Source organism: Pelmatolapia mariae, linkage group LG9 (genome assembly GCF_036321145.2).
Source record: "Pelmatolapia mariae isolate MD_Pm_ZW linkage group LG9, Pm_UMD_F_2, whole genome shotgun sequence".
Classification (NCBI taxonomy): Eukaryota; Metazoa; Chordata; class Actinopteri; order Cichliformes; family Cichlidae; genus Pelmatolapia; species Pelmatolapia mariae.
The window spans coordinates 31912321-31933162 of NC_086235.1; the positions used below are offsets into that span (position 1 = coordinate 31912321).

The following is a 20842-nucleotide window of genomic DNA, read 5'->3' on the forward strand; positions in this document are numbered from 1 at the left end:
CTCTATTAGTGGTTTCAGTCACATCCCACAGCTAGGGATCAGCAATACAGAAAGAGAGGAAAAAAAAAATCATATCATGCCAAAATTTCAGATCAAAATTTAGATCAAATCATCTTTCTATCAAGCTTAAAACTTTGACAGTATTGGGAAATAACCCCACACACACACAAACAAAAAACCTTCTCTATATATCAAACAAGTTCGAGAAGCTTTGTACACAAAGAAGAACATTAACTGACATATTAACTCAGTTGTGGTACCCTTATGCTCCAAAAAAAGTAAATCAAAAAAATTTTTTTAGAAAGCACATGAAGTGCAATACTGTCTCTGAGTGAATCTCATCTATGGATGTACAACCACAAACCTGATATATATGACACATATAGGGCCAAGTACTTTAAAAAGATGCTTAAATCCAATATATTCAACTATGCTAACTGGCACCATGTCTTTTACAGTAAAGTTACCTGTTGCATTTGTGATATTACTGTGTCTCTTCATTTTCTGTTGTATGGTATGCTGCAAGAACTGTCGTTACGTTGTGTGTGCATTGGGTTGTGCAGACCACCCAAAGCAGTGTCTACTTCTCTGTCTGTCCTTCTCTTTTGAGGCTTGGGTTGTTTCCTTTCCCTGTGTCAACCTAATTCTCAACTATTCTCATCATCACTGGCCTTTAGAATGAGTTCTATCGACTGTATATTGACCGTGTGTCTCATGTATGCATCGATGAAAAGTTTATAATTATTTTTTTTTTCCATTTTATCGACCAGCCATAACCACAGCCAGTGTGAGAAACAACATTAAAGAAAAACAGCAGGAGAAGGGAAAGAAGAGATGTTTGATCAGATAACTAAATGTGTTGTTACGGAGAAACTGACATAAAGAGGTGCAGAAAAGTATTCCTGATTTCTTTGTTCTGTTTTTGCATATTTCTCACACTTAAATGTTTCCGGTCATCAAACTAATTTTAATGCTAGACAAAGATAAACAAAGATAAACCAACTAAATACAAAATGCAGTTTTTAAAAGATAATTTGTTTTTTTAAGGGGGTAGGAAAAAAAAGCAAGGCCCTGTGTGAAAAAGTAATTGCCCTCTAAATCTAATAACTGGTTGTATCACCCTTGGCACCAAAAACTGCAATCAAGCATTTGAGCAATGAGTGTTTCACATCACTCTGCTTTAGTCTACCCTTCTTTGCTGTATTGCTTTAACTGAGCCACACCGGAGGCTTTTCGAGCATGAGCGTCCAGTATAAAGTCATGTCAAAGCATCTCAATCAGATTTAAGCCCAGACTTTGATTTGGCCGACCCCGGGAAGGTTCAGCACTGTTGCAAGTTTTTCTCCATTTGGGGATAATGGCTGTCAAACCCTTAGAAATGGCACAACCTTTTCCAGACTGACAGATGGCATGACTTTGTTTCTCAGCTGTTTCTTTAGATGTTGGCATGATGTGCTGCGTTTCACGTCCTTTTAGCTTGCTTCACTTTGTCAGACAGTTCCTGTTTTAGTGATTTCTTGATTCAGCAGGTCTGATCGTAGCTAACGAAACAAACTGAGCTTTCGAAAAGGTGTGGTTAATCACAGATAATTTATGATTTAACAAGGTGTGTGTGTGTGTCTGTGTGTGTGTGTCTTTTCCTTTAACAACTGAAATCACCATTTAAGAATTACACTTTGAAAGATTAGTCAAATCTTGAGTAAATACAAACTAATCTTAGACTAATACTATTTTCTGATGCTGTGCATGTTTATAGTTTTTCACAACACTAGCTCTGAGCCCAGTGAGAAAGACTTTGCCTTTAATGCTCCTTCATAAAAGTATTTGCCACAAGCTGTTTTGCATCGTGTAGAGTTAATCTGAATTAATGTAAAGAAGTTTTAAAAAAAAGTTTTAAAAAGGGGTGTGCGAGGCAGGGGTAATGCACTATGTCACTGGTTCCAACAATCCCCAACACTTGGCTGTTTTACTCCCATTCAGCTAATGCTTACCTGACCAAGGTCCATCACCAAGGTCATTCTTCAAACAGCAAAGGAGGGGAGCAGAAAATAAGGGAAAGAAGGTGATCATGATTCTAAAGGTTCCACAGCCCCTTTTCTTTAATGTTGCAAAGCTTCTCAGATGAACTATGAACAGGATTTTGTCTCCACTCCTACACTTTAAACACGAGCCAGTCTATACGTTTATGACGGAAACTCTAATCTCTCCCTGACAGAATAATCAACGAGATGTCAATCAGTTATAAACAGGGGTGCACATAAGTGGTCCGGTACGCATTCGCTGTCAAAATAAAAGACGCGCACCAGATAAGAAGCTGCAACACGCGTTTGCGTACATATAAAGGCACTGTTTTTGTCCGCTAGAGTGGGATTTTCACGGCATATTCTGCACCACATCTCTGTGCGTTCATCATTTGTTTGAAGTCAGCTCACCTTCTGCAACCACTTTTCCGAGAATACGCGCTTCTTTTGCGGTTCGGACTCCTTCTGACATTTCTTTGGAGGTGGAGGAACACCTGCTTAAAGGAGATTGCTTCTTGACATCTTTAAGAGTTCTAAACAAATGTCTGTCCTCCTCCAGAAAATCTTATGTACGCAAACGCGCGTTGCAACTTCTTATCTGGTGCGCGTCTTTTATTTTGACAGCGAATGCGCACCGGACCACTTATGTGCACCCCTGTTTATAAAAAGAGCTGATCAACCCAGCCAACAGCACTGCAGAGCCAGCAGAGCATAGAGGGAGCACTGAGACATCAGTTACTGCAGACATATCCATTTCATTAATGGACACCGGGAGTGCCTCTCTGCCAATCAAATGCAAGGGCACTGAAAGGCTCCTGGCCTTGGAAGGTTCTTCCATGTGTTAAAGAGAACTCTGATCACCATCCTAACGCCTATATTTTATCAGTAAGCTATTTCTGGTAAGCTTTGAGGGAACATACAGACACACATACTGTATCCCCTTAAGGCAGGGTTTGGTTGGAGGACTCCCCACTGAGCTGAAAGCCCATCTGAGAGCAATTATAGGACTTGTGCTGAGGCTGTGTTAAAATTGGATTTGCTGTTTGGTTACAGAGCTGTAAAGCTGGCAGAAGGATCCGGACTGATCCACAGCGGTATAGTGTGTCCACTCCCTGTGTATCCCCTTTGTTTTTCCCTCTGTAGCATCTCTGTTCGGTGACAGCTGCTCGTGGAAAGTTCTGGGGACAAAAACACAGTTTCTGGAAAGTCGGTTCAGGGGTAAACAACTATCTGGGCCACGCATGCTCGACCGCGAGCCTAAAAATGACCTACACGAACAGAAAGAATTACACAACCACTGCAGAGCTGGTTCAACTAATGCCTATAACCCCAGTGCCAAAAAAATCAACACTATAGCACTTCTTTGTGCTACTGAGTTTTGTTTTGTTTTGTTTTTTTTAAGTAGGTCAACTAGTGCTAGGCTTTATGCCCAATAATTTGACTAATAATATTCTGGCAGTCTGACAGAATGTGAAACATAAAGAAAATATAATTACACATATAATAGACTATTTTTGATCAATTTGTAAGCTTCTGATGTATCTCTCTTCATCGTTCATATGACATTTAAATGTGACAAACGGTGTTTTCATCCCAATGAAACACCAATAAAAGACATTTAGATTATTTCTTGCATACTTTGTCTCCACAAAATGATTCTGCTTTGTATTTCTAGGTACTCCTGCAGCACTCTGTGGTGTGTTAGGTCAAACAGCAACTGTACCAGCCCACAGCAACAACTCTACACCTTTCCATGCGCCTGTACACTCCACCAGATGATGTGACAGACCAATTCCAGTCTCCTTTTAACAGTAAATGACCTCTGGCAAGACAACCGCCAGCAGAACAATTTCGGCGTTGATCGATTCACTGCTCATACTTTGTCTCTTTGGCAGCTGCATTAAGTAATTAATGATAGCAGCAGCATATGACGAAGACAATACGTGCCCCTCGATGCCTCAAGACTCCTACGCTCTGATGCTTTCACCAGTCCTCCCACTCGCTGGCAACCAGCTCCCAGCTGCAGGTCTCCTGAGGAAAACACTGAGAGCAGAGAGACACAGCAGATGGCTCTCAAATATTGTCTTTGATCTGCAGGAAATTGCTGCAGTGTTGCGCTAAATCGCTGAGAAATACAAGCCGTTACACTCAAAGACAGAGTGCAACAAGTCAAAGAGCAGCCAGAACCCAGGGAAGAGGGCGAGAGGGCCACAAGAGTTTTTTATAACACACTGATTAGTCCAAACTCTGACTTTACATGCAACGCCATTACCTGCCAAGTTGTGCATTTTGGATAGAAAAGCTGTTAAAGAAACAGTTTTTGAATTGTAAACATTAGAAGCATGGTGACGTGATTTCAAAATTCAGTCTTTATGCAGGCGAAACTAGCGTGGGCGAAGAAAAACAAACAAAATGCCAAGAACAGTGGGATACTGATCGTGCTTCACTTCAGCGCTGCGCTGACTGTGATCCCTCAAGGTGAAAGTACAAACCTCAAACACAGATGCAAAACACTGCAAATTCTAGCACTCTATTAGTCTGTTACTTAACACTAATTAGCAGATAAATGTGTCTGTGCACTGCTCCGGCACGGTTTATTAATGTAGCCTGCTAACCTTGAGTGATAACAGACGCAGCAGTTTTGAGCACGCTGGTCACTTAACAGCATATGTTATTTATTTAGAGACTGAAATATTCAGTATACTTAACAATGGTTTTATTTAGGTCCTAGTTGATTTGTCCACTTTAAAACAAAAATAACACCAATTAGGTAATTTAGCCTCCTTTTCTGCAACAAGCAAGTGTGTGCCGCCAGATACAGTTTTTATCATCAACACAGAAAGTGCAGTATTTGTGAGATTCTTAAGAATAGCTTGACCTGACCACTCATCCACACCAAGAGGCTGCTGGAGGGGGTAAAGGACTAGCAGCTGTTTAAAAGGCTCTGGACACAGCGAGAATCAGTTATGTAACTACGCACTGAGAGCCCAGTGCCCCGAGCATCATCACTTGTGTGCAAACAGACCTCTGTGGAAAACACAGCAGAGGGGGAGCTGGCAAAGTTACTTTCTAAATAAATCCTACACTAGAACACCCACACGTGCCCAGCACCATATCAAACACATAAGCGTACACACAGCAGTTGGTACTGTCAGTCTGAGTGTTTCCAGGTGAAATGCCACAGGCAGAAGGGAATGAGGTTTCCACATTGATTACAAACAATAGTGAAGGGGAGGGAGAAAGCATGGACAGGGAACGATCCAGAGGGGGAGAGAAGACCAGAGGAAGGCAGCTTGAGAAAAAGAATTTAGCCGAGTTATGAAAAGCAGCCCAGATAGGTGTTCTTCTTACCTTTTCTGGGTACATGCTGTCCCAGTGCATCAAGCTACAGCAGTGAGCCAGGCTCAGAGAGAGAGAGAGAGACACGTTGAGCGACAGGCGAGGGACTGGCTAAACCACAGAGAGCTGCGGAGCAAGGACGAGCACAGCGAGATAGCCGGAGTGAGCAAATTAAACAGGTGATGTACCCCCGTCATCCACTACATGAACAGGCAGCACGCTGCCTCACAGGCTGACAGGCAGAGCAGCTTTAGGGATGCTGGATACGAAGAACTGCAACTAAAAAGGGAGACAGAAGAGAGGCCAAGGCTTCGGTCTCTCCTGTGTCAACTCTGTTCTTCAGTGACATGCGGCTCACTTACATGTCAAGTTTACACTCATTACCTCATCTTGGAAGAACACGAAATAATGAAGACAAGTAATAACCGATGGATTTTAAACACTAACCAACCTGTCACTCTCACTTGAAGGAGAAGTTGCCGTCTAACCAATGCAAAACCAATGTTAAATGATTATAAACTACATAACCTGCTTTTTCCCAATAACTGAGCAGTAACTGAGCAGATGTAGAATATTATGGTTTTCTAGGAAATCACTACAGGACAGCAACCCTATTAGCTTGTGACACAATAACATGTTCTCTTCCAGAGCACTTCTTTGTTACTGAAATGCCTAAGGTCACATGGAGTATGTATGTATTTCAGTAACAAAGAAGTTGTTACTTCTGGTTGTGCCCGGTTTTGTTTATGCCAACTGCAAATGAGGAAACAAGCATTGACAGAACTTCTGCAGGTTAATATAAAGGGATTTGTGCATACACTGCAGCCTTCACCTGTTCTACACCTCAACTGATAGACGGGCATCTGAGAGCAAACATGCAATGTAGTCAAAGAAGATATCAAATGATCTCCAACCTAGTACATGGTCTGTGTGTTGTCTGATTGTGCCAGTTTCCCCCTCAATCTTTAGCTGGCTAATAGGAGTGATTATTGGAAGTACGAGCTGAACATCGGGAAAAAAAGCCTCTAAAAGTGTGCACTTCTTTTGGGGACCACCAAAAGAGTAGTTACCCTTAGGGTATCCCCAGAACTGTTTGGGCTGAAAACCCCTGATGTCCTGACATGTCTGTGTAAGTTCTCAGTTATCCAGGTCATAGTTTTAGGAGCTTGGGGAAAAAAAGGTGGCTGGACTTCGTTTTGTGAAGATGTTTCAACTCTAATCCAACGGCTTCCTCCATTCAAAAGACAAAAGGTGGAGAGGGCCAGGTATTTAACCCCTAGTGGGGGTTGTCTCTTGGCCTCTTAGACGAGAGGAGGAACCTCTTCACAGGTTCACCTGCCTTCTTTTTTCAGGCTCTTAAGATTAACGTCTGAACCTGTTTTTTAGGAGTGCATGTGCGAGCAGCTTACGCCCTCCAATGCCATCATTCCTCTGTTCTGAAGTGAGCGGTTTCCATCATATTTCTTGCCTGTTTTCAGAACAAAATGACTGGGTGTGCATCAGAAGTTAGTACGGATAATGTCTGCCTATGTAGCTTACTAGTGCTACCCTTGAAAAAGCTGGGAACCTTATCTTGTGGTCAACAAACCACATCTTTATCGATATATATGGAGGTGTCAAAACTCGTCATTAAGGGTACTAGGTGAGGTCATCAAATGTCGTCTTTACTGGGGAAGAAGAAGAATTAAACTGGTGTGACACTTTATGACAGATTGGTCTCTCTGGCTCCTTTCATGTGAACGCACACTGTGACTTGATACGAAATCTTCTTATATCAAAACATTAATAAAGGAAAAATGGAAAGCAAGCAATCCCCCATAACAGCAAGCCTTAATATCAGCTATTGTGGGTTTCTTAAAGCCTTGTTGTTTGGGGCTTGTGGATATAATCCTCTTGTCGCGTCACAGAGGCATGCATCGGGATGGATGTGGAGGAAGAAATAAATAGAAACATCAGAAACATCAATAGAAAAATCTCATATCCCGATATAAGGCATTTATTGTCCCAACAACGATATATAATAACAAAAATTTTACATTTTCTGTAAATTCTGTTAATCTCGGGCAACTCGACTTGCGTGAAGTGTTTTCAGCTGGGCGTTGTGTACCTGGAGTCGAGTGTTACATAAGTTGAAACGGCCTCAATTTTCTTTGTGGGTATTTATTACATGGCGTGCTGCGGGGAAAAGCCTGTTCTAAGCTTTATTTTTTTTTTAGCACCTGACGGCTCTTTTTAGCTTCTCATGCGTAAACACTCTGCATTATATTTCACTTGATTCAGTTTATTTTGAAAAATCTCAACAGGCTCTTCAGCTTTATTGTGAAAGGTTTATGTGGAAAATAAACATGCGGACGGCGGAGCCAAGCGATGGTTTTACCGTCGTTGTTGCTAACGACAATGCATAAAAACAATCGCTTGTCCGTCTGTAGTGTGGCTATATTAAATATAAGAGAAAGAGAGAACTTCAGGAAATACACACAATACAGTGACCATCAAAACGATGAAAAAATATTGCCGTAAACAGTTGATTTTGCGACACCACGAAACAAACGATAGCATAATATGAAACGATGGACGTTTTCATATCACCATCCGATATATATCGTTATATCGAACAGCCCTAGTCACAGGTTGAAAAGTGGACCAAGAGGAGCCATTCACTAAACTCCAGAGACAGGTGTGCAGACTGACTTAGCAGAGGGAGCAGCAGAGAGACAGAGCGAGGCAGAAAAGTAGAAGAGAAACCTCAATGCCCAGACAGAAGAGAGAAAAAGAAGAACTAGGAAGAATGCATGCAGCCAGATGCACGCATTCGCAGAGACAGACGCTCACATGAGCACAGCAGATGCACTGTTTGCTCAAGTTTATTATTAGATTACCAAAAGGTCCAGTGCTGCACTTCTGAGGGAAAAGCGAGCCTTCATTGATTTTACTCGCTTGTTGCCTCACCGTGAGTGAGTGTGCGTTTGTAGGCACTGATGCAGGAATGTCAAGCACGCGCTGGAAAACAAGCAGGGGCCTCCTTTTCAGCCGGACCGGTAGCAAGTCTCGGCACAGGAGATGGTTACAGCGCTGCTTGCGCTCATATCTAGTGGAATTTACTGTCTTTGTGTAATAAGAGTGTGTGCTTTCTTCAAAAGCTTTCAGCTTATTTGGAAATTGGCTGTAAAGAGTCCCTGCACATAATTTTAGGCTGCACGCACAAAGGGCCCATTTAGCAAAACATGCAATTAGCAGGTTATTGTGGTGCTGTGTGTTTAAGAACAGGTTGTTTCTGTACAGTAAACTCAAGAGCTTCCCAGGACACTCAAGTGGGACAGAAAGGCTTTCTCACTATCCACCTCACTGTCCTTTCTAAGAACAATACACACATTCTGCTTCACGTGGGAGAAAACGCACGTCACTGAACTTTAATGAGCCGATTCAGCACAACCAAAATAACAGCGGTAAATTCATCTAACCTTTCAGCGAGCGACTGCAGTTTCAAAGTGCATTTAGGAGTCTCAAGCAACTGCACGTAGCGGTATATTTCATTACACTGCTAAACCCTTGATGCACATTCCCAAACTTTGCTCTGTTGCGCAAGTCAGCAAACATACAATGCAGGAGGACGGGGCCAACGTGTGCACGTGCTTCCCTCTGTGTTTCATTCACAGGAAGAAGGAAACAGCAATGAGCAGGCCATCGACATCCCAGCATATGCTCACACATTCACAACACCCGCTTTTAATGCTCTCCTCCATCTTTAATGGTGACCTTGTAGTGTCGCTATTCTGGATCACTCATCTCACCGTGGCAGCTGCTTAGAGGTTCACAGCTCACGTGCTGCAACTAATCTCCTCATTAACCAAAAATATGACAATGTACCTGTCTGGGATGCCTTTGCCATCCCATAACCGGGTACGAGCAGCACTGTCGGGGTCCAGGGCCTCCAAGTCTTCCCCCCCTCTATCTCTCCTCCTCCAGGCACCGCTAGCAAGCAAAAAGACCACAAAGCAGGCTGAAGGCAGGCAAACGCTGGCCTCAAAACAGCAGCTTACTTTCATTTTTAACCCCTCTGAGAATCCATCTGGATGCATACAAGCTTGTTATGTCACTGTGGCTACACAGCAGCCCTTCAATGAGATTTCTCTGAGAGGAGAAAAAAATAAAAACAACAACACAATACTAGAAGACAGCTTATTTAATGGGAGTGACTGATCCATCTTGTAATCTCATGGAATTACCAGTTTCATCACCGACACAGAGAGTGCAGCCTGTGAGGATTTACTTAACAGCCAAATGTGTTGGAATTATGAAAGAAAGGGAGGGTCTAGCAGTGTTTAGACACTGATTGTGTCAAATGGTATAAATTCTGGCATGAGGGTGGGGGCTGCAAGGCCTTTCTACCTGTGAGTGCCTGCAGGGCAGCTGGCCGACTCCATGGCATAAAAACACAGACCCAAACACTTCCAGGGCCACCACATCTGCCCCTGTGTGACACATCCACTGAGAGAGAAAACAACCATCCGACCTCTCCAAAAATCCCACAGAGTGGCATTCATCTGCTCATTAAGTCACAGTGCTTTGGAACAAAGAAAACTGCTTCCAGTCAAAAAAGAAGAAAAGCTGAGTAAAAGCACTCCTGAGGAACCTGACTCAAAATAACTTTCTTTGTGGGGATACACACACTGTGTGGTCAGACAAACAGACAAAACAACAGATAAAAGCAGAGTAAGCCTAGAGAAAACCAAGATGTTTATGTGGAAAAAAGGGCTTTAAATCACATGTTTGCTAAATTCAAAAAAGAAAACATACAACAGATCCTACTGCGAGGTCCCCGAGAAGTGAGGAAAAGAGGCTTATTTTGCCCGTCCAATAAGAGCGTAGTAGCTGTGCTGTCTAGACGAGAGAGGAGGGGGAGGGTTGGTTAATAAAAGGGAGTTCGTTTGGATGGGGCTGTGTGACCACCGGCCCAAGCAACCTCCAGTGGTGCAGAGGAGGCGTGGAGTGAACCGTCAGTCTCCGCCAGAGCCGGAGAGATAAGCAAATTACACGAGGAAAGCATGAAGACACACAGAAGCGTTAATCGCCACCCGCACATCAAATCAAATCAATTAAGAGGGGGCCAGCTGGCACTTGAATGGAGGCGTGTCAGTGACAAATCCGCCCATCCAGTCTCCATTCATTCAGAGGCTCCTTCTGAGTCGATGTGCTCAGGAGAGGAAATGTGTTTGTGGATGGGTACCGTTACTGCAGCTTTAGCCTCTTCTAATAACCTGATTTGTGGACATGGTTTGTCCTCCTTGGGTGGCTTTAAGGTGTAAGTGGGTTAAAATTAGTCTTATTAGATGATACTGCCACTCCAGACAGCCTGACAGCAAGTGTATTAGTGCCTGGCAGTCTGCATTTTCACTGCACTGGCATGCTGGGACACTGGACATGCTCGTTGTCATAGAGATACATCATGACATCATGGTTTTGCACCTTCAATGAGGATCTGAGATGACTGTGACGTTTACTGCAGCTTCAACAGTGTTTGCTACCTCACGTTTAGACCAGCTTCAGCAGCTTAACAGAGAAGCTCCCTTATGTCAATGAGCTACTCAGCCTGATGGGCTATATACTAATATATCGGCCACTGTTTTCCCCTTTCAGAACATGAAACAATCAGATTTCCCTAAAATTTGTTACGTTATGTTATGGGGAAGAGAGAGAGATGAGGAACATTGAAAGTGCTGCGAGGTTACACAAATAAAAGTTATCATCTTGTTAAAATGGAGTGTTCACAAGCTTGGATTCTAGTATTTATGTGGATGCTAATTTGAAATGCACCACCTACCTAATCTGTTCCAGATTAAGCACACTCTTCATGGCACTTGGCAGCTGACACCTCCCAGCAGGATACTACGCACTGCCACACCACAAAAACTTAAGGTAGTCACACCAGATCGCAATATGCAGAGCGGGGCTGATCCAGCACGTGATTCATGCTGGATCAGCTCCGCTCTGCAACCCAGTGGACACAAAAGCTCTAATGCCTACACGCCATGCTGCACACCACAGCACTGCCATATCTATGCCCCAGAGGTCAGAGGTGTCATAGTGGTGGCCCACCTTGGGTCAGTCAGATAGTTTTATGTATGTTGTGGCAAGTCTCAATCACAATATTAAGTAAACACAAAGGATACAATTAACTATTTTTTTCAAATCGCATAAAAGTGAGTTTTACCACTCTGGCACTAACAAGTGTCTAAAACCAACTTCTAAAATACAATATTGCCTCAGCAGGAACCTCCCTCTGCCTCTCTCTCTTAAGGGGGCAGTTTGCTTGTACCCGTGCAATGGCAGGAAGCAGTGGAAGGAGAGGAGCTGAAAGAATTGGGCTTTTTGCAGGGTCATTCACTTGCCTGGCAACAGGCCAAACAGGACAAGCTAACACAACACCACAAAGGTACAAAGAGAGAGGGAGTGGGTTCCACCTGCCCGGGCGACTACAGACACCGCAGAGCTTGACGGGGAGCTCTGGCTAAATCCTGTCTGCTGTCTGTTACTTATGCGCCCCGCCAGCTCTACTGCAGCCTGACAAAAACCACCCCAAAGAGCTGCCCATGCAAATGTAAATGCCTGAGAGTGAAATGTGTTTATTTTGGCCAAGCATATAATTAATTCCAAAAGTTTAGTGAAGACAGGCAGTAACACAGAAAGCAACCCTTTTCTTTCTTCTTTTTTTTTTTGTGTTTGGTGGTGGTGGTTAGCCATCCAACAGTACATCTGTGGCTCCGAAGCCATAAACTGTGTTGGTGTGCTGCCATTCTCACTTTTCTTCACATGGCGCATCACACATGGCATTCGCACTCACACATGTTCTCGCTCACACAATGCTCCCCGCAGTGGGGCGATCGGGGGCTACAGACTGATCCACGGCAGATATGACCTAGTTTCTATTCAGGCCCGTCTCTTTGTTCACTCCACAGTGGAGGAGGCTGCTGCAGCCCGTGGAACAAAGAACACAAGCAGCACTTGGAACCTTGGAACTAGCTGACCCTGCCTGGATACGGCCGGCCCAAAAATGGCTCGTGAAGGCAGAGCCGCATGGCCTCCCACTGTCTTCAAATCTCCTCCTTTTTCCTACTTTGAGCTACCAGCGCTCCAGACAAGGGAGGATAAGCCCCAGTTCCTGCAGTCTTCCACAGTTCCCCTGTCTGAGAGTGATGAGACAGATATCTTGTGGCCTGAGTTATCAGTCTGTGGGACTGGAAAGACAGGGGGAGGGAGGAAATACATTTTATGATTTCACAGTGTGTGTGTGTGTGTGGGGGGGGGGGGGGGGGGGGGGTGTCAGGAAGTCTGGATCTCTGCAGATACCAAAACCTTTGCAGAGATAATCTGTCTCAAAGCATTATAATGATACCTTTACACACCTTCCTGTGGTACAGCAACATAAAAGTGTTTGAAAAGCTAAAGTGACAACAATCCTGCACACTCGACAGCTGTGCCTGGCACACCCTTATATTCAATCTACCTGAAGACTCTCAGTTATAGAAGCCTGCATTTAACGAGCAAAACCATGAACATGCCATTTAGTCGTTAATGGCCAAACTACAACGCAACCCCCTCACCCCACTCCGTCTGTACAAACCAGACAAATTCTGTTTCAAGGGCAACAGCAGATTTTAATAAGCACGTGCAACTGTTGATGCTTTTACTCAGAACTGGCAAATGATCCACAGCTGATGAACGATTGCAGCTAAGCGAGATGATGAATGAAGAAGCTGGAACTTCTCACTACGCAACGACAGAATGTGACTGGGACGAGGGCAGCTATTTGCAGATGGCCCAGAGGAAATGTGAGCAGAGAGTGTGAAATAAACCAGGGAGAGAGGAAGACGTGAACAGAAAAGGAAAAAAACCATAGCTGAGAGAACAAAGAAACAGAAAATGAATGGCGATCATAAGAGTGAGTCACTTTTGCTGGGAGGGGAGCAGTTACAGAACCAAAGGTGTCACCCTGTGTGGTATTTGGTGCACCTGCAAAGCAATGCGCAAATGCGCAAAGCAAGGCTTACTAAAAGAAATTAAGCAGCAGCTTACCTGCATGTGTTCTGTTGAGCTGCTGCTCAGCTCGTCTCCAGACTCCGAGTCGTTGCGGAGCTTGTTCAGCCCCTCTCCAGGCAACTCACTCAGAGGGGACGTCTTGCTGCCATCCGGGCTTTTGTGGTTGTTCCCCGATTTTGGCGTTGGTGAATCCGCCCGCGTCCGTGGCAATGTGGAATTGTTGGGGTGGTGGTGGTTGTTGTTATTGTGGAGAAGTACCAACTCAGCCACCAGCTTGCAGTGGTGGGGACTCCCCACGTTCTGGTTAGCATCCTTGGGCAGTGCAGGTGGCGTGACACGGTCAGAGGATGGAGAGGGGGTGGAAGAAGGCGACGGGCGTCCGAAGCTGGACATTTCTGGCTGAGGTCTGTTGAGGTTCTCATTGGACGCCCGGCAGATGTCCAAAACGGCGGGCTTGGCCCTCAAGGCGGGTTTCTGGGGGGGCATGAGCGCCCTGCGCACCTCCCTGACGTACTGTGCTGGCACATAAAATGCCTTTGCGCCCTCGTCCTTTCTCACCTGCCACCAGTCCTCGTTGGTCTTCTTCACCAGCATATAGCACTCTCCCTGCCGGATAGCCACCATCTTGTCTTTGGCCTTGTACTCGTAGTCATATTCCACCTCAATGTAGACCTGTCCCGGAGCGATGGGCAGCCCCTCTCTGTCAGCCATGTCTGTGGGAACAAGTGCTTGTATTCTGACCTCAGCTGATCAGCAATCTAGGCCTGCAGGGTTCCTCATATCTCACTGAAGAAGATGAGACAGAGAGGAGAACCATAAGTTGTTTATTTTTATTTTTTTTAAAGACTACAAAACTTTGAGCAAAGTTGAACACACACATCCAGTAAACAACACAAACCCTCTGCTATTTATATGGCATGGGTATCCACACCCCACTTTATTACTCACCTTATAACCACAACCACAAAGTGCTACTGCTGAAACACGCTCACATTATGACACGATGTTCCCCCAGTCAGACGTGCTCGGATGGTGAGTCAACCACAAGCAGGCAGTCAACACTGACTGGCCCTGATAACGGATATGACCACTAAGGATATCCAGCCTGGTAATCCGATCGTCCTCTGCTGAGCTAAAGGTGATGACAACATGACCCCACACACTAATCTTAATGACTATAATGACACTGTGGAGGCCACGTTCCTTCAGTGGCTGCACTTAAAAATAAAGTCAGCATCATTTTATTAGCTTCCTGTCATGCACTGTATAAAACCACTACCAGCCCTTGGTAACCTTTGTGTAGCTCTCAGGCACACAAGCAAGGCTGCACTTCAGTAAATGTGCTTCACTCATTTCATGTTATACTGTAATAGCAGCAGATAGGGAACATGTTGGGGGGGGTTATTTTATTATTTCAACTCTTTTGTTTTTAATCATCATTACAGATGAAGCCGGTGTCGTCAACTAGCATTCCCTGGAATAAAGGATGGATGTAGCTCCCACGTCTAAAAAGTAAAGCCCAAGTGCAAGTGTCTTCAACATGGAGTGTTTTTAATGGCCATTAACACGCAGTTTCTCAGGGTGTAAAGAGAAGTCCAATTGGGAGGAAGTCTATGGGAAAATCCACTTCCTTCTTCCTTGATCTATGGCCTCAATAAAACCTTTCCTCACGAGTTCAGAGTTTCAGTCGATAATGTGAAATATTACGAAATAGATTGTTATGTTTACTGTGTAAATTTTGGTCCCAATTAGTCTCCAGAAAGAAAACAAATAATGTATAAAATAATTTTAGCTCAATTTCACATGTAAAGAGCCATTCGTTTAGAAAACAGAAGCTATACAGCTTGAGATGTGCAATTTCAACATCCCTAAGTTCTTACAAACTCATCGAGTGTGTCATTACATGGATATTACAATTTACAGATCTAGAAAGTCATAAAACCTTCATTTAGAGATTTGTAAGGAAATAACAGTTTTCTGTTTTTCATGATCCAAACCATTTGTTTAGATAATAATTTAAATTGACATACATTTTTAATCCGATGTGTTGTAATGCTGGCATCATCGCACCAGGAATATCTCAGTATTTTATTTAAAAACTGTATCCTCTTGCAGGCTGGTTCTGGGCCACATGATTAGCATCCCTGATATAAAGCCTATGAGTCCTGCTCTGCAGCTTTGGCATCATTACTCATTAATGCAGCTACAAGACACTGTGTGAAACCTCTTAAAAGCTTGAGGCGATCTCTTTGCTATATCATGCACACTCAGTGTATGAGTCAGAAGACAGCTGGGCCCCACGCCATTCCTGTGCAGTTTGTTTTGGGACGAGACCTGTCATTGATCCATCGGATAGTATCCTTTCGTCGGTTAACCTAATATCTCCTCATATTGAATTCTTCTTCTTCTTCTTCTTCTCCTGCCCCTGAAATAGCAGCCGCCACGGATTGAAGTCTAGGCGGCAAAAGCAGCTGCTTTTAGTGAGGCGTGAGAACATGCCGCCAAATCTGCAAAGGGCCCCATCCTTACGTAAAGAAATAGACAGCTACACCCAGAATAGATTTACAGTGGTAAGAGCCGTCTGGGCCAGAGTGGGAACCCATGAAAGATGTCCATAATGAGCTTTAATAGTGTCTGTTTCATCTGTTTCAACACTATGAAGTGTTACAGTTGCATCAAGCCACAGCTTTCTGGGTGTGTGTCTCTGAAAGCAGCCCGGTCCAGGCTTGTCCCAGCACAAGCTCCAACTGTAATGTCAAATTACACATGCATCAGCCTTTATGAATGACCGTCTCTTCAGGAACATGCGAGGGCAAGAATGCACCACTCAGACACAATCTACAGTTGACACCATGAGCAAAGCTGCCAAAGATGTAGTCAGGCGCCTGTTAGGGCTTCCACGTGACAACACCATTATCACCATAGTTTGCATGGCAGCCACTGTCCTGACTTCATCACAGGAAGCTCACACAGAGAGCAATGAGTTTAAGCTCTTCGGTCCCTGATCGCGTATGTAGTAGTATGCAAGGTTGTAACAGATAACTACTAGCAGCTGAAGCTGAGGCACCTATCTGAAAGGCTCCCAAATATACCCAAGGAAAACCATTTCCCACACTGACCACAAATGACCACGAAACCAAACGATTAAATCTGCCCTAATGGGAGCATAAACCGAGAGAAACTGGCTGGAGATCAAGCATGACATCACTAGCCTCGGAAGGGGCCCCCAGCTCCACTAGTCACTACTGTTAACAATAATTAAAAGCAACTTCTCAGCAAGAATGCAGCTGAAATTTGGAGCTCCTCGTCTCTCCTTTCAACTGCTGTGGTTCTGGCAGAGGACTCGAGAGTAAATCTTGTTGGAAATAAATCCCCAGCACTGCACAGCAGGGTGTCACAGCACTGTGCAGCCTCACAGGAGCGCACTGGCCAACTTGTTGCTCAGCAGACTCTTACAAAAAAAAAGGGATGCTGTGCAAATACAGCCTGTCCCTGTCGATATGGACCTTAATTAACCATAAACTTGCTGTGTTTCTTTTGTGGAGTTTCAAAAGGGGAGCCAGGTGGTTCGAAATCCTCAACCAGTGACAACAATCCGGTGACAGAAATAGGTCTCTGGAAAAACATTTTTAAAGATTCTTAACGAACATGTTTATGGTTTGCACTGCTGCACACCATTAACATGTTAAATCAGTGTCTCTCAGCTGGGTGGGTGCAGATGAAAGAATATCAAGCTAGGCATCAGCAAGGAGATCACGACCAGAGCGTTTACCTGCATACATCTGCAGACAAGCCACTGTAGCAGCAGAAACACCCTGAGACCTGCACTGCCTTTGTCCCTATGCTTCACCCAAAGCAGATGTGTGGATGAGCAGCATCCACTCCAACATGTGCTCCTGCTGCTGCTGCATTGCAATCCCATCTATGCGGGTTATTTGCTGCATATGTGGATGAGCATCAATGGGAAATAAACGCTGCTTCTCCCTGACACAGCACTCGAAAAGCCCCCTCTAAAGGCAAGCAGTCTATAAATTGTAGGGGGGGGGGGGGGGGGGGGGACTCAGAGCATGCCTGAGGGGGCAGGCGATGGTGAGGGGCGGTATAGGTGGGGGGTAGGGTCCCTTCCACACACACACACACACACACACACACACACACTGCAGTAACGCAACACAAAGGAGTTTAATCCATGTGAATTCATGACAAAGGGTCTCCGATTCGACATCACCAAGGATTCCCAGGAGCGAGGGCAGGGCAGGGCATGCCTGCCAAAGAAAGCCCCCCTCCTCCTCTTTATGTCGCTCCCGGACCGGGACAAATAACCAAAAACACCGAGAGGAAATTAGCCCATCAACACGGAGTGATGCTATCACGTGGAACCTTTAATTACCCTCTCAGTAGAATATCAACAACGTTTCTTTAGTTTATTTTCCCACTAGCAGACATTTTCGGGGTATTTTCGAGAAGCTTCATGCGTGGACAAAAGCACTGCAGGTTCACTCGAGTACGAACCACCGCGCGCTCTGCAACGGCGTGCCATAGCAACAAAGTAATTCCGACAGAAGCCAATAGCCTCGCGCTGACCATCGCGCCCCGCCAGGATAAAATCACTCACCTCGAGAAAAAAAGAAACTCCCGCTTCGTCTCTCCGTGCTTCGTGCCGACCGCAGAGGTACTCCGAGGGAACTTTTTTCTAACCTATTTCAGTCCCACCTGCTCCGACTGAGTCCGCAGAAGACCTCAAGTCCTTCAGCCAGCCTGTTCGCAATCCCCCGCCTCTCCACAGGCTGTCAAGTTCCGAGCGGAAACAGCGCACATCCGGTCATAATTGCCAAAATAAATCTGCCTCCGTCAAATTCACGCTATTGGAGACAATCACGATAACGCTATCACCATAAGAGCCATATTTATATAATCATAATATAAATAATAATATTATTAGTAACAGACAACTTTGTCTTTGCACTTTTCTATTTCTTGGAAAATGAATTACGCTTGATGCAGTCACACAGGTGTGGGGCACTGACAGACTCTGTACCCACAAATGTACAAAACAATGGAAAAGAGTTTTATTAAAAAAAATATCAAATGTGCATTATTTACACATTTTGGACGTTATTTAAAAAAAAACACGGTTATCAAATCAGCAACAGATAATTATATTTCTTGGTTTGTTTATTATTTTATTCGTCTTATGCTACGGGAACTTTACAGGGAACTTTTGTTTTGAAGTTAATTTGCATCGTAAAGAACACCTTTTATTATATCGAATATATATTTTTGCTCACTAAAATTTATATCACAATACTCCGCAATACTAATTTGTCCAAGCATAACAATCTCCTCGCTGAACGGAGTTGTACTTGTCCTTGGACTGTGCTACTATATTATCATATTATACACATTTCATCTCAGAGGAAATCCTCACACATAAACACACATTTATTTTTGTTTTTTTAGGAAGCAAATTTTACTGTGTAAAAAAAATAAATCCCTGAAGGCTTGGGGAGTTAATTGAATTGCGTTTATAATCCTACATGATGTGATAAAGTAATCAGCAAAATTTTCAGTTGAATAGTTTTTAGATTTTTGATGGACTTTTAGTTTCATGAACAAACAAACTTGTTTCCGGTTTGAGTTCGCGTACTTTATTGCAGCCTGTAGCAGTTGGGGCATTTAACACAGCAGTCGTCTGTCACTCCCACTCCGCCCGTCTGTCAACGCTGATAGCCGGGTTTCAGAGCCTCGAGGTCTCCCTGCCCTCTCCCAGCCGAACACCCTGGGGGTCTTTGACTTTGTTCTGGTAAACTTGGAATAGTTGTAAATTTCCTTAAGGTAAAGGTCATGACAGTAAGATGAAATTATTTCCCTTCAGAACCAGACTTTTAATTTTCACAGTCTTTAAATCGTGTAACATCACCAAACATACACACTGAGCTGAAATTTCTTTTGGTGATCAAAGAAGAGTGTTTTACCATCCAAGCAGGAACATGAATGATTTAGTACCAGGAAGACCCAGGGAGGCAGGGAGGCTTCAGTGGAGTCACTCACCCAGACTTAGCCTCTGGCAAAAACACTACAACCATAGTATCTTAGAAAAATGTATGAATGTGTGCATAAACAACTCTGTGTTAAAACACAACATGTTGTTGTAAAGAGGAAATGACAGTCCCGAGCACTGATTTCAGTACACATCAGTCTTGTTTAGAGAGGTTTTTTGACTGTTTTGCTCTTTTTTTTTTTGAACGTTTTGCTAGTGTGCTAGCTAGCAACTTGCTAACTTGCTTTCAGTTTTTTCAGAAAATGTTAATTCAGACTTTTATCACTGAGTGCAACATTGCACTTTTTCATTGCGTATTGCTGTTCCTTTCGCTTTTGCTGTTTCTTAGAAGCCCTATCCTCCTTTTCCCAAGAGGTTTTTCCCTTTTTCCATGCTTCCACTGTAAATAATGGTGTGACCCAGATTAAGTCGGAATTTAAATTTTGGAATGCCAACTCAACTTGGATTTCCTACTCAGAGAGTCAGAGCAGCCCCACCAACCACAAGTTAGCAATCCAAGATGGCGGCCTTCAATATAAACAGTAGAAAACGAATCCTGTTTTTTCTCACTTTCCTGACTTTAAAGCTGGAACAGGCTAACTCAGGAGGAACTCGGGAGTGTCTGGAAAACAGCATAGGAATGCTTTCAGTGACTTGCCTTGGTTGAGTCAGGACACCATCCTGTGGTACAAGTTGGTATGACGCAAAAGAACAGCCAGGACCTTTTTCAGCTCCAGCTGATGTTGTTACCGCTCAGTGCAAGATTGATTCTGTTGAGTTTTACTTACGCTTATATTATTTGTAAACAGAAATTATTCTTAAATATCGTTAAGATAATGCTATAATAATTGTTGTTTTCAGCCTCAGTAACAACATACATAATCGTGTGTATATGATTTTTAAAAGTCATCCCACAACAGAATCTTATCTTGTCAAAGTTTAGATCTCACTCAGATGTTAAACTGTTCAATGGTGCCTGAGTTGTGTCTCCCGCACTAAACTGAAAGTAAAAAATTTTTTTCCCAAAATACAGGAAACCAAGTGTCTGATGCTCAGAATTTTCTGAGGCAGGATTCCCCACCTAATGTGTTAGGTAGGGAATTTGTTTTTCTTGTACGTATTTTCCTCCTCGTCTTCTGGCTGCTCTTTTTAAGGATCGCCACAGTGGATCATTTGCCATCATGTCAGCCTATCCCGAGCATGCTTCTCTGTCAAACCTCTGTTTGCCCCATGACATCCATGAATCTTTTCTGTGGTCTTCTTTTCCTCCTGTTTGGTTGTTTATTTTCATACCCTCTCATATTTTCTACATTAATCAGCTCATCAAAGTCCTCCTTTCACCTTTTCAACACTCGTCATTTGTTAGCACATTTCCATCTCTATTCTTAATCACGCTGCACATACT

General features: G+C 43.8%; 1 protein-coding gene across 5 annotated transcripts in view; it reads right to left on the reverse strand.

Moving 5' to 3' along the window:
* The window catches only part of arhgap12b (Rho GTPase activating protein 12b), a 63281-nt gene extending 45113 nt beyond the window's left edge, over positions 1–18168 (reverse strand). For 2 of the 5 annotated variants that reach the window (XM_063484187.1, XM_063484190.1), the window contains exons 1-2: positions 18013–18167; positions 13434–14183 (exon numbers count right to left, since the gene is read on the reverse strand). In XM_063484187.1, coding sequence (XP_063340257.1) covers positions 13434–14108 — 675 coding nt within the window. In that variant the 5' untranslated portion in view covers positions 14109–14183; positions 18013–18167. Of the gene's footprint in view, positions 1–13433; positions 14184–18012 lie in introns of all 5 variants that reach the window. The other 3 variants (XM_063484191.1, XM_063484189.1, XM_063484186.1) reach the window with 2 other exon arrangements.
* Between the last annotated feature and the right edge of the window lie 2674 nt (positions 18169–20842).